This window comes from Lampetra fluviatilis, chromosome 46, assembly GCF_964198595.1.
Source record: "Lampetra fluviatilis chromosome 46, kcLamFluv1.1, whole genome shotgun sequence".
In the NCBI taxonomy this organism is placed as follows: domain Eukaryota; kingdom Metazoa; phylum Chordata; class Hyperoartia; order Petromyzontiformes; family Petromyzontidae; genus Lampetra; species Lampetra fluviatilis.
The window spans coordinates 4445663-4460697 of record NC_136320.1 but is presented as its reverse complement, the minus strand read 5'-3'; the positions used below and the strand labels follow the sequence as shown (position 1 = coordinate 4460697).

The 15035-nt window shown below is 49.5% G+C and overlaps 1 protein-coding gene across 1 annotated transcript in view; it reads right to left on the bottom strand.

Moving 5' to 3' along the window:
• Positions 1–14522, bottom strand: part of LOC144947685 (calponin-2-like) — a 49747-nt gene extending 35225 nt beyond the window's left edge. The window contains exon 1 of the mRNA XM_078876962.1: positions 14207–14522. Within this exon, the coding sequence (XP_078733088.1) occupies positions 14207–14266 (60 nt within the window). The 5' untranslated portion in view covers positions 14267–14522. The remainder of the gene's footprint in view (positions 1–14206) is intronic.
• Positions 14523–15035: the final 513 nt, after the last annotated feature.

Here is a 15035-nt window from a genome sequence, read left to right as displayed (position 1 = left end):
TTGAAACTGATTGGTCCACACCAAGGGACGGCTTTCTTTTGAGCCTCGACCCAATTGGTGCTCGACCAGAGGACGCCAAAAGGCGTACAGCTCAAAGACGACAATGCACTATCAAAGTAATGAGGGCTCGGGGTGAGCATCTACATCATTCGACCTCCTTTGCCAGTACCAAAATATAATAATAGGGGTTTTCCCCCTTTTTTCTGGCAACAAAACTGAAACCTTTTTACAAGGATTCATGACTGCACTAAGAATTTGCTTTTTTTTGGTGAAAAAAAGAGCTTTACGGCTCATCGGATTCCTCCAGTATACACAAATAGGACGAGTGTCATAAATATGTATTCCGGAGGAATCCGACGATTCTGAAGATCTCACCAGTAGGTGGACGGAGGTAACTTTTGTTTAATCCCAATGGGAGTAAATTAAAAGCGGTGGCAATCTGACCCCCAGGTCTGGACAGCCCCAGCGGTCACGACGAGGGACGTTTGCGACACAGCTCGTTAAGAAAAGGGAAACGAATAAATCCGCGTCGGTTGGCGAGTTGCACCGATCGATGACCACGGTGTGGGATCGTCGCTTTCGCGCACTCAGCAGAAACACGATCCTCCAGCTTGAATAGGAAGGAACGCGCGTCACAGTAAAACAAGTTGCCATGCCGACGCGCGTTATCGGTGACAACACAGCTCAGGCAACGGTGACTGCCTTTATAGAAAAATCACGTTCGGGTAACGACGCTACCCCTCCCAACGCTCGGCGTATCTCGCCATTGTTAGGGGGAGCACAAGATCAGATGTACGACACACACAAACGCTCACTCACTCGCGCGGCGTGTCCGGAACACGACAGAGTATGGTAATGTCCTCCCGCTGCCCATTGTGTACGCAGATTCGGCCACAATAGCTGGCGGGGAGGACCAGTGTCAACGCAGCACGGTGGTGATTCAGCGCTGTGCAAAACCGTGGTGCCGAGTTGGCGAGATGTTAACTACCGCGCCCGATACGCGGGTGGTCGTGGGTTCGATCCCGACACAAGACGCCCGTTGCATCTTTGGAGTTTGCGTGTCTCTCTCCCCGTGATCGTGTGGATTTTTCTTCTGGACCTCCGGTATTTCCCTCCACATTTAGAATCAACATCACGCGTTTAGAGTATTTGGCTGCTATAAATTTCCACGAGATGAGCCATTTTCTCGAGCTACCATAGCCAGGTCGCTTCTGAAGAAGCCCAGTGGGCCTTACCTGGTAAAATAGCAAAAAAATGCTTATTTGAATAGTTTTGAGTTTACAACGTCCGAGTACAGAGCCTGCCCAGAGGTCATCCAGAGTTCGGGCGCAAGTTAGCCACCACCCGTGATTAAACCAGGGGTTGTTCGGCTCATCTCCGAGCGCAGTCATCAATGACTGCATCAAATGAAACCACTGCAACAATCAAATCTGGTTTGTCACTTAACCAGCAGAGCGTGGATTAATATCGTCCGTCCCTTCTGTATGGGATACAGCGTTGCCCCCTCTCACGCGCGTAGGGATTTTTTTTTCTTTTCCCGGTGCTCCGGTTTCCTGCCCAACGTAAAATAAACAACTCATCGGTTGGCTTGAAACATTTTCAATACCTAGAGAGCCACAGGGGCCTGAGGGCTATTATTGGCAGTGCCGGCTCCCCACCTGGTTGCTGCCTTCCGGCTTTCGTCTGTGGTTTCCTCATCGATTGTGAGATGCAATTTGCCTTGACGATGACGAGACGACAACAGCGCTATGTATAATAAACTAAATGTTATCGTGGACATTTCCTAAAAAAATTCAATTGACCTGAAAAAAAGTCCCAGGAGAGAAAATGTTCATATCAAGACTGCGAGGTTTTCCAGGTTAATGACATTCAAAAACTGACCTATTATAGATGGCCTTCAAAAGTACAGTAATATCTGTGATGTCATCCTGTGGGGTCATTCTCTGGCACAAGGCGGTGCGCTGCTCGCTGCGAGCGAGAGTTCACCACGAAGATGGAATCCTTCGTCACGCGATGCTATTATCATCATGGTTGGCCCTACGTCTCGAGCTCAAAAGGGGTTACTCAACATAGCGAAATGATTAAACGACTTAGAATTAGTTGCTGTGGTCGATTTACCCGAGCCCCCTTTAAAAAATGGCGATGACCCTGACGCCCTGTCTCGTGAAGGCTGGAAACCCCAACAAGCCTGGTGCAGATGGCCGTCACCTCCCGGCCAGCGGCACCGCACCACCCATCCAGCGATGAACGTGGGAACAAGAAGCGAGATATAATAGTTTTTTTTACGACCACGGTCATTTTCTTGTTTCATTTTCATCCAAATTTAGCCGAGAAGTCGAACGAGATCAATCGGGAGCATAAGCTATCACAAAAGCCATCGTAGAACCCGGGTCTAGTCACAGTCCACCTACCACCCCGTGGCTCCGGATTAACTCACGGCATTCCCCCACGCCCTCGGGGTTCCCCCCCCCCTCGGCGCCCCCCCCCCCCTCGGCGCCCCCCCCCCCTCGGCGCCCCCCCCCCCTCGGCGCCCCCCCCCCCCTCGGCGTCCCCCCCCCCCTCGGCGTCCCCCCCCCCCCGCGGCATTCCTCCTCTCGGCGTTCCCAACGCCGCCTCGGGTGATGGGTGGGGGTGCAAGTTTGAATCCACGATATTCATCATCGTCAAAGCCCTCGTGAGAAAAGCGCTGCCGGAGGTTTGGCTCCGAGTCCATTCCGTGTCGAGTGGATCCTAAAGAGCCCCGATGTGGTGGCGTCGGCGGTGGTTTGGCTTCACCAACATGTGGTGGCGTTCCATGCCCGAAGCCGTGGCTGTATGGGTCGCCGCAGTTTCTTTGTGATATTAAACGAGAAAGAATATAAACAATTGCACCCCGGTATTATTCATGCGCTAGTGTTCCATTGTACAAAGGGAGCAGTGTGTGGTGATGGTTGTTCAGCCTATTATAAATCTTTAAACATTTCATTTTCAGACAGGTCCAAGTAAGGTGTATATTATTTTATTACCATCTGCTCAGTACAATAACATTCACAGCTGCCATTCTTGTAGCCGCGGCAGAATTTAGGGAACTCATACGATGCACTGTCTGTATCAAAAGAAAATCCAACGTACTTTGTACGTTGGGGGCGAGATATTAACTCCCTTGCATAGTATGCAGGAGGTTGTAGGTCCGATCACGACCCTAACGCCTTTTGTATATTTGGAGTGTGCATGTTCTCCCCGTGGTTGCGTGGATTTGTCTGCGGGTCCTCCGGTTTTTCCATTAACATTTCGAATCAACATCATGCGTTAGGTGTATTTAGCTGCTATACATCGCCACATTGGTAAGCCACTCCAATGTAAAATAATTTGTGGCAGTTCGCGTCTGAAAAAAGAGCTATATAGGCTCCGTGTGCCTTACCAGGTCAAACTCAAAATAGTTTAGTTTTAGTTAGGAAAATTAAGAGGGGCCCGGGCAGGACACGTAAGCGAGCTGGGTTATAGCGACTGATGGACAAGACTGGCGATGGAATGGCAGCCTAAGAGGGGAACAACGCCTGACAATGATCACCCCCCCACCCACCCCAGAGATGGAGCAAAGAAATTCTCACCCGCACGAGCGAGCCGGATTGCGGCGTCCCAGGGCAACGAGAAGGCAAAGATGTAGCCTTCAAGCAACAGCGGACAGAACCTGCTTGACGATGATGATGGTGGGTGGTGGTGGTGGTGGTAGGTAAAAAACACAATCGCAGGAAGCAGTGTCTCCCTGGAGATGAAGACAAAAACAAGAGTAGCCCCAATATCGATGCAGAGTTCGCTCGAGTGAACCCAATAAGATGGCGGGAGATCAGGAGGTTTCACGAGCACAGGTCCCAAACTCGGTGACTGTAATTGCCAGTGGGGTGGCGAATGCTGCCAGTATTCACTGCAGGCAGTAATCCACCTATTGTCATATTCCGTGGATGTTTCAAAATAGCATAAATTGTTTTTCCCCCCCAAACCAATATTCTGTATCAAACAAATTATGCGGCGAAGCTGCTGTATTGGCAAGTGGTCAACTTGCACCATGAACACAAACAACCCTGCACATTTTACAATAACCTCTTGGCCTTGAAAAGGGATCAAATATATAATAAGTGACGTTTCAGGCAATTACATGATGTAAAGTGCAGATTCCAAGTGTAGGTCTTTTTATGTGCAATGAAGAAGGGCCATTGCCTGAAACGTCACCTATTATATGTATTTTGTTCCTTTCAATGCAACACTTTTGTTGATATTCTTCTATCAAACAAAACCATCTTTAAATGACCTTGTCAGAAAAGGCTCCAGATTAAAAAAAAAAACTCTAGATTAAATAACTGTTTAGCATTTGCCAACCCCTGGATGGTACCGGATGAGCCGTGTTCATGAGTTAAATCACTCAAGGAACCCACACAGGGAGTGCGTTTGCCTTCGCAAAGTGCCAGCCGCACCAAAGTGCCGACTCCGCTCACTTCACCAGGCTGGGCAAGCGGCCAGCCAGCAGCCCTCGCCGCTTCACGCGTCGTTCGGCCGGGCTTGCCGAGTCTTGCACGGAACCCCGGTGGCAAAAAGCCCCTTCATCCAACGTGCGCATGTGCGTCGCGCAGCGATCCAAACGACGCGCAGCTCCGTCCTCGCCAACCGTGCCAAGTTTAGGTAACTGTGTTCATGCCGAGTAAACCTAGGAGGCAGCTCGAGTCAGGCTCGGGCGTTTACCGCTGGTGTCGAGAAACCCGATAGGAATTCGATATGCGATGGCCGTGTCGCGGAGTGTGTTATGTAAGCGTTAAGGTTTATTTGGAACCAGGTCATGGCCTGATGCACTGGTGGAGCCAGTGGGGGGGGAGGCGAGGTGGTACGTGCCCCCCCCAATGATTCGATCGAAGTCCCTAATTTCGATCGGATCATTGGGGTTCATTAGAAATAAATCGGCATTTTGCGATGCCCACTGCCACCATGTAGCATATTATTATGTGCCAGGGACTCTATGAGATGATAGGACAATAGTCTGAGTCCAAAATTGGCAATAAGTAATTGCAAAGCAGTTATAAGTGACTCACAGAATTGTGTGTAGTTGCATATACAGTCCACACGACTTCCCTGAAGGCAAACACCTTCAGCGAGCGCGATGCCGATCACACAACACGGTTCGAATTCGACCCTCGATCGATGGCTGCGCCATCGCCGCACACGCGTCAAATAACAAGCAAGAGACAAGTCCTTACTTACTAACAACTCCTATCATTTTTCATTGCTGGAGGGGTTGCCCCCCTACCTGAAAATCCTGGCTCTGCCATTGGCCTGATGTGTCCTAATAATCATAACACAAATGCAATGTTCTCAACGAGGCAGCCGTGCCGCATGGCTTGGGACATTTCTCCCGCTGCTCTTACTGATCTTCGATACATTTACTTTGCTCTGGCTTTTGGGAGCCCTTGGCATTTGAACCAAAACTTGAGAATGCTCAACATGGTCTAGTGATGAACAAGGCTCATTGCCCAAAACGCCACCGATTATATATTATTTTAAAGCCACAGTGTTATGAACAAATGCGTTCAGTTTTTGCTAATGTCTGTGCTTGTGTAAACTGCCAACGCAGCAGCAGCGACACTGCCAACTAATTAGTTTAACACAATCTACTGTGAGTAAGGCAACTTGCATCGACCCACAGGTCTTCAACACAACTTGTTGCAAAGGTCATTTTCTGTGTTTTGTTAAGCTAATTGCAGTACGAGCGGGCTTAAGATGCTCCTCCGTTGGGACTACGCTATTAAGGCCACCGTCACAAGCGACGGCAAAAGCGACAGTAACCCGTCAAAGTTGGTCACGTCACGATTGGCCCCGCACCTCCGGCGAGCACGGTTGGCTACGTACGGTGCGAAAAAAGTTCAACTTACATTCGTACTAAAACTAAACTATTTTATATTTTACCAAGTAAGGCCCACTGAGCTATGTAGCGCTTTGTCAGAAGCGACCTGGCTACCAAAAATGATAGCTCAACAACAAATTGGCTTAGCATGTGTAAATTTATAGCAGCCAAATACTCTAATCGAATGTTGATTCTAAATGTGGAGGGAAAAACGGGAAGAAAATGGAGAAAAATCCACACGACTTCGGGGAGAACATGCAAAGTCCAAATATACAGGTGCCAGGGTCGGGATCGAACCCACGTCCTCCTGCAAACCAGGCGAGGTAGTCAACATCTCGCCACCGTGGCTCAAACACGTGATGGTCACCAATTTATACCTCGAATTAAGAGTGGCCATCACCACATCTGCAAGCAGCCACTGCAACAGACGCGGGTGACTTCAACAGCCACCGCAAGCAATTGGCCCAACTCTGAAAACGACGATGCGCCACACATCTGAACGACGGGCTGTGCCCGCTTGTTCGCTGGAGCTCAATTTTTTATTTTACTAATTGTTAAATCTATCTTACGCCTTAGCCGGGTGCGAATTCAAGCTACGTCACAACTGAAGGTCAAAAGCCTCTTTGTTATGCGAATTGTGTTCGTAGATATTTCGTGAAGGCGATCAGGATAGCGAGGTATATTCAAGGTCCCCTACCATATAGATAACATCAAGCGGTGCAAGATAATTAAAACGGTTTATCTCCTTGGTCAAATGAGCATTGTGGCGGCACTTACTTCCATTCGTGGATCATGGCCCCACGGTGGAAATTCCACATTCCCATTGAGGGGATCAATATATGAATGCAGAGGTCTCCCGTTGCTGATTTCCCCACAATGCAATACTCATTTAAAAAAAAAAATCGGCATCAGGAGGGACGATAGGCTGTGTCAATCGCCAACCAGGACTCAAACTCGCGATGTTACGATTGCGAGACGGGCCGGCGAAGCTAGACACACGTGGACTGTGCGCACACTACACACACAAGAGCATTCAGGAACACTTTGTGTGTTCCCTTACAAACACAAGAGGTGCTTTATGGAGCTGCAGCTGCGGCTGCTCTAACGCAATCCGCCGTGCGTTTGCCGTTTCACCCCTAAAAGTGACGCCAAGACTCCAAGGGCTGGCAAACAGACAAACAAAAAGTCAAATCATAATTATTATTATGTTTCACGGATGATTAGGGCCCTGCGACGTGTTGACACGCGCCGTGCCTCATCTTACGGAGGGAAAAAAACACGGCAGCGCAGTCCAAGTCCAGCGTCACGACATCGCTATTTTGGCGTTCTTCGTGCGTGCTGTTCGGCCGGCACAGCCACGACTGGACCATTTGAGCATGCCGAGGGCCCCACCGAGAAGAGTTAAAAAAAGAGGTAATGGTGGCAGCCCTGCAATTGCTTGCTCAAAGCCACTGCTGGCAGAAGGGCCTCCCATAGATTATAGACCTGGGGAGCCCTTCGAGAGAGTATTTGGTGGACTGCTCCGTGCTGGCCAGACGTCTCGAAAGAAGTGGGAGCACTCACATGAAGACAACTCCCCCGGTAAATCCGTAATAGGCTTGTTGGGGCAAATGCTGTTAGCGAGCAGCACCTATGAAGGCCGGCACGGCACACTAGGGGGTGGGTGGCCAGCACCACGCCCGGCCGCCTTGGACTCCCCAGTGGCGATGTATTTACACACCATTTGAGGCCGGGTCTACCGAAGGAATGACCAGGACCGGTTCAGATAATCATCACTGGTCTTGGCTGCCAGCGTGAATCGAACTCGGGTCCGCCGGGTTTGTAGCTAAGCGTAGCACTAACCGTCCCACCACACGCGACCCTGCTGGAGGAACCCACTGTGGTGTAACCATTTATATTTTCGAGTGGACAGAATTGACCCTCTGCTAACCATTAAACCGCAGCAGCTGCAGCAGGAGTAGTAATGTGGGTGGAGTCGTGGTACAGTGGTGAGCGCACTGTGCTATGAATCCGGCATTCCGAGTAACGATTGCCGGCCGGGGCTAACGACAGTGGCGAGTAACATCTGAAGCCGTCTTGGGTTCCTCACCCACTCCATCAAGCCGGTGCTAGTTAAATTTGCTCAAACTACCGCCATGGGAATACCCTTCGTCCAGCAGTGGATTGAATAAAGGGCCGTGTGCTGCAGTAGTAGTGGTAGGGCGGCCGTTACGAGCCGTGGATACACTAAGAAAATAAAGTGTTCCCAGGGAGACCAGAATGCATCCGTCCCAAGGGAGATCTGGGGCGACGGGAGGAGAAATGAAAACGCAGTGAGGGAGTAGCAGTACCGAAGCGTATATGCAAAAAAAACAAATATAATATAGTAGACAGGTCGAAAGAAAGCGTCTCTCAAGCTCGAACGGTGGAACCAGCTCAGTGCGCAGGCACGAGGTGGATCAGCGCATCACAGGGCCGTGTGGCAGAGACGGTGGCGGCTTGGGAAGACTTTCGCTCAGCGGTGGATGTGTCAAAAAACGAGGCTTGTAGCTCATCGGATTCCTCCAGCAGCACAAATAAATATTCTGATTGACCGAGAATGCGCACACACACACACCAAGGCTCAAGGATTTACCACCCTTAAAAGAGACTCGCGGTGTTCCAAACAATGTTGGGCGCTTTTCGTGGCCGTGCAATGGATTCGTGTGCGATGGTTGTTGTTGTTGATCGCACACTCGGCACTATTCAATCGCAGCGTCTCACCAGCAGCTGCTGCTGCCGCCAATGGCTCAGCTCGTAAGCAAGCAAGGGGGCTTACTCGCAACCTTGCTCCACGAAAAGCAAACGGGGGGGGGGGGGGGGGGAAACAAAAAACAACGTTCCCAAGGTTATTGCTCAGGAGGGGAGGGGGGTTACTAATTGTTGGACATTAAACCCACTGCTGCCACGCAAACTCATTCAGTGACCCACCTCCCCAATTTCGACCAGAAGCAACACTTTCCCTTCCTTGCCCGAGTGAGAGTTAAACGTTTCGGTGCCTCAGTTCCTTGTGGGGATGGACTCTCGGTTCCTTGGGGTTTCTCCCTCTGTTCCTTGGGTGTTTCCCCAACGCGTGTACTGTACGTACGCTGAACTTCTTTCGCACCGTACGTAGCCAACCGTGCTAATCAGAGGGGTGGGGAGGACAAACTAAACACACAAAAGGTTTTGAGTTGGGGAGTCTCACCAATTGAACCCTTTACGGGTTGGTGTGCATGACAATGGCCGATTATGACCCGCATCAGAGAAAATTGTAACCGCAAGAGTTACAAGTTCGAATCCTGACCAGGGAATCAACTTAATCCAGAGGCTTCACCACCTGCCGAGGGGTCTCGGTGGGCAAAGTCAACGGTGATGTCGCTTTGTCAGAACAACCTGGGCCCTGTCATAAACACAAGGAATTTCCAACATTAGTTTGGGATAACTTGACAAGAGATGTCCAGTGGATTTAACTGTTCACGCAATCGACCGGATTATCGGTAATCAAGTAGTCGGATCTCCCAGCTCTAGGCGGGATAGGTTCCTCACCCCAAGTCCACAGAGCTAAATGTCAGTTTAACACATCGGCTCTCACGACCGATATTGCCCATGATAAAGTTTTGCATTAAATTTAAGTGTGTGGTCGTTAAACCCGCCACCACTCGTAGGCTTTCGCGACCAATATACAGGTTTTTTGGGTTAGATCGCGTATCGATTTACACGATACAACCCCAAAAAAAAACTTGAATTACGGAGGGTTTGTATTGTTTACGTGACAGGGGAATAAATGTGCGACCGGCACCATTTTCTGTTGGGGAGAAGCGTCGTTGTGGCCGGAGCTTTGTTTCCAGTTCGGAATGTTTATGAATATTTAACCATCCGTCTTTTGCTCCGCGCGACAGCCAGCATGTGTTTTGCCAATGGACACACACGCGCACACAATGGCTCGTGAATAATTACAGCGAGGCGCTGGTAAATGTGTGAATAACACAACGCGTTAAAAATGCCACAGCCTATGTTCCCGTGGCCGGATTGATACGGGCGCACGGCTGACGGGATGCGTTCAAGATTATTCAGGATCATTTTGGCTGCAGCAAATACCCACGCGACAAGCCACCTCGTTGAGCTGTCGTTTGTGAGCCAGGTTGCCTCTGAAAAAGAAGAGAAGAGCTTACCAGGTAAAGCACACCGAGGTATGCTTTACCTGGTAAGATTAAACGAAAAGTTTTTTTTCAAATTTTCTTGCTGTAGATTTCACACCTGATGATGATTGCTTGTGTTGCAGTCGAAACGTCGTGAGAATTGTTATTGTTAGATATTTTTATTATTTAATTATTTCCCTTCTACGTGACTTTACCGAAAGAACCAACAATATGAATCCCTGCAGTCACGAAAGCTTTAAATCAAAAAAGGTTATTTGATTTAACTTCCATATACTTTGCACTCCTCTCGAGTTGTGTGCATTGTTTGTTGTTGCAACGTTCTGACCCCACCCCTACTGGACAAAAAGAGCTTTACAGCTCATCGGATTCCTCCAGTACGGACAAATATTCTGATTTCCGAACGGATTGGGCCCCGCTTGCTTGCAACCCCCTGTTCAGTGCGTCACACAGCCGACCTTCCCGGTACAACGTCGGACGTTGACCCAACGTTGCTCCACCGCTTCCAACCACGCAGTCAACAACGATGGCCCCACGCTTGTTGACGTGTTTACCGTGGGGGGGTGGGGGAGGAAGGGGGCACAAAGAGTAAACAAATCAGTGGGTTCATGCTGAATGTTGAAGCCGGCGTGATGCAACCGCGTCCTGTTGCCAAGTGACGCAGGCCTCAATTGCAGCACGCAGTGCCAAGGAGTGGCAGGGTACAATGTAGCAGCCACTGCTCCATCTGGTGACAACAACAACCACCACCACCGTCCCAACTTGTACAGCAGTCGTTGTGGCAAAGTGGCGTTACGTTTGTTGTTGTTGTTTGTCATGCCCACAATTGCCTCTGTGTGGTTATAAACATTAATCCGCCGTCACGGTACCAAGGCCCAGTCAACGTGGAACGTTGTGTTGAGACGAAATCTCAAACCGCATTCCAACAACAACAACGTTGCCACGACGTTGTCATGGGGCGGTCCATTTATAGATACCCCACCAGAATAATCGGGAAACATTAGGAGAAAGCTTTGTGTTTGTTTGTTAACAAAGCCTCAACGTCAATGCACGTATCGAGCCTCCCAACACTCTCCCTACTCTGCAAGGCAACGTGGTCACCATGAATTTCCATCGCCTAAGCCGAGCGCCCCCCCAGAAGCCATCAGAAAACAATGGGGCATCTACAAATGGATCAGCCCTTGTTTTTGTTGTTAGTGAGGGGGGGCGGGTGGTGGTGGTGTTTAACTTGCGACTTGCCACTTAAATTTGGCTCTCGTCTTGTCAACCAAGCCACGCTATGAGGCGACGTCGTGTCGACGTTGAAAGTTCTCCTCACGAAGGGCGGGAAATGGACGCATAGAGACGACGCAGATGACGTTCATCGTCGCCCCGTTGTTATCGTTCCTCTGTCCAACCACCACCATAGCCAATCTCATCACAGTCTTGACCTTGCCAAGAGGTGCACGGAAACTTTGCCCGGCGACTCCGAAACGGTGCAAAGTTTTCGTTAAAGCGCGGCACATTGTCCGGTCATGGTAGACGTTGACCATACTTCTCCACAATGGTCAATGCGGGCCGGTGAAGGAATGAAAGGAAGGAGGGGAGTGGAAGAGGGCCTCAGTACCACTGACGTTATCCGTGACCTTGGCGGGCAGCAGGGCAGCGTTTGATATCCACTTTCAAACTACTTTAAATGAAAATAAAAATGACATTCGGGGCATTCCGAGCGTTATATCGACGTTATCAGTGACCTCGGCGGGCAGCATGGCAGCGTTTGATATCCACTTTCAAACTACTTTAAATGAAAATAAAAATGACATTCAGGGCATTCCGAGCGTTATATCGAAACTCGGAAGTGCGATAACAATTCGCATTATGACATCACAGGAATGAGTCGGTACATTCCTGTGAGAAGGGGGCAGGAATACAACTCGGTCCGGGCTGCAGGACTCAACGTCAGGGTTTATATTTAGATTTAAAGCTTTCGTGACTGCAGGGATTCATCTTCTTGGTTCTTTCGGTAAAGTCACGTGACTTTACCGAAAGAACCAAGAAGAGGGTTTATATTATTTCACTGCTCCATCTCCATGTCAGGAGGGAGATCATTGTCAGGAGTTGTTGTTGACCTCTTCCGTTGCCATTCCGTCACCGGTCTCGTCCATCAGCCGCTACAACCCTTGCTCGCTTAGGTGTCCTCCCCAAGCCCCTCTTACATGTTTCCCTCACTAAAACTAAACTAAAGGATGCTTTGTTTGACCAGGCAAGGCACACAGAGTTCTTTTACAGAGGCGAACCGGCCATAAATGATTGCCCAACGAAGCGGCCTGTCGTCACGTGGACATTTATAGCGACCCAAATTACTCTAAACGCGTCGTGGTGTTGATGATTATGAAATGTGGAGGGAAAAAACCGGAGGACACGGAGAAAAATCCACGGGGAGAGAGAAAAACACGCAAACTCTAAATATACAGCAGACATCAGGGTCAGGATTGAACCCACGACCTCCTGTATACCATGCGAGGGAGTTAACATCACCTAGCCACCATGATGATGATGATGAGAGACACGCAAACTCCAAATATACAGCAGCTGCAGACATCAGGGTCAGGATTGAACCCACGACCTCCTGTATACCTGGCAAGGCAGTTAACATCTCATAGCCACCGTGATGATGATGATGATGAGAGAGACACGCAAACTCCAAGTATACAGCAGACATCAGGGTCAGGATTGAACCCACGGCCTCCTGTGTACCAGGCGAGGCAGTTAACATCTCAGAGCCACCGTAATGATGATGAGAGAGAGACACGCAAACTCCAAATATAAAGCAGACATCAGGGTCAGGATTGAACCCACGACCTCCTGCGTACCAGGCGAGGTAGTCAACATCTCATAGCCACCACAGCGCCAACCAACCTAGCCCCCCACCAATCATCGTCAATGATCGCCAATCCTCAGGGTCGCTAAAGCATGCACCACGATTGTACCTGGCCCCGGCCACAATAATGTGGAGTTGAGGTCGAGTGAGATGGCCTTGGTAGACTTCACGTTCGGAGGTCAACTCGGCCCATACAACATCATCACCCATGGGTGCGATACAACCCACTAACCACTGTTAACATTGGCCATGGGAATGTGGAATTTCCACCACTTGGCTCAATGAACGAAGCTGAATTAGTCCCCAATGACAGTCCACTGCCAGGAACCCATTCTGGGAGAAAGCAGCAGGGTCGGAAGATGAAACGGGGCCGTCTGGAATGCACCACGCACACAAAGATCCCCCGTGTAGCCTCAGACTGCTGGGGCAAGTGCTGTCAACCCACACGCTTTAACCTCCGTATTCTTGTACAGGGGGAATTGAGTATTCCGGTAACCGTTTCAATAAGGGCAAAAACAACATTGCTGTCTATTTGTTTGTGTTTCTCCCATGTGATGGGACTTTGTAGGATAAACGTTGAGATTTATAGCGGCACGGGGTGACCAATAGGGTCCGAGTAGGTCTGTAGTAAGGTCGGGCACTCATAAAGGGGTTGACAGATATGCGAAGTGGTGGGGTGGCCAGCACCACGCCCGGCCGCCTTTGTCTCCCCCAGTGGCGATGTCTACACACCGCGCACGGTACTCGTTTGAGGCCGAGTCAACCTAGGGGAGTCCCAGGACAGGTTGAGATAATCGTCGCTGGTGGCCGTGAGCTGGAATCGAACTCGGGTGTCTGCCGGGTTCGTTGTGTAGCGCGCTAACCGCACCACCACCGCTCCTCTGTGACTACAATCACTACACACTACACAACATACGCATGCACTCACGGATACAAACGTCGAAAACGACTAAAATGTACAGACAATTGGCATCATATCCCGGCCCAACCAGGTATATACACGTGTAATAACTTACCAAGTATATACACGTGTAATAACTTCGCCAAACTTACCATGAAAAAAAATCAAAAAATCACGAGCAGCATTTTACTCCCCTCCACGTTTCACCTTCTTCCACTTTACTACAATCACATCTTTGTAACAATCCTTCACACACACACCACTACTTTAAGACGCTGCGCACAACCCCAGCCACCCAAGTTACCATCATGATTCAAACTTAACACGCATTAGGAACGAATAATAAGAAGCGTTTCCAGCTGTTTATTTAAACTACCGGGGGATGATGATGATGCTGCTGCTGCTGCTGCTGAACTCACCCGGTTCTTCACCTCCGCTGAGAGACCGTAGGCCGGCCCTTTGTTGAAATTCGAAGCCATTGTGAAGCTTCAACAACGACGACGACGACAAAGTTGAGAGATGAGAGAGAGAGATGCGAGAAAAGCGTAAATGCTGTTCCCCCTTTGCAGACTTGAAAAAGTTGATCCGGAACGGAATTGCTCCACGTGTAGATCCTTGTGGTGGTCCGTGTATGAGCTGATGATGATGCTGCTGCTGCTGCTGATACTACTGATGCTGCTGCTGTGGCTGCTCTCACGCCTCTGAGGTTGGCGGCTTCCAATCCACGCTACCAAAGAAGCTTTCAGTTAAGGGTGTGGATCGATCCGATTCCGTGCAAATCGAAACTCGAATCGTGCCATTCGATTACAGGGCTTCACATCGAAACTCGTGTTGGCTGTTTTAAGTTTTGCTTCGAGATTTGAAGTTTTCGTCACTGCAAGGGTCCAAACTCTTTGTTTTTGTCGGTAAAGTCACGTAGCAATTTTGCTGTGACGGTTCCACCTGAAGACGGAAGCTTGTGTCGTGATTTAATTTATTTTCCTGTTTTTACCTACGTGACTTTACCGAAAAAAACAGAGTATTGATGTTTTGCCTTTGATTCGCCCCGATGGTGTATTCTGTGTCGCTAGAATAGAAGTAAGGGCGCGTTACTACGCACCTATAAGAACATTAACAACATGCACACCTATTCACCTTCATCATTCAATGCCACCATTCTTGTGTTTAGCGATGGGACCCTTTAGCCTGTATCAAGACATTGAAATAAAAATGATGATCGTGTACCCTTGTTGGCGTGTTCAAGATCTC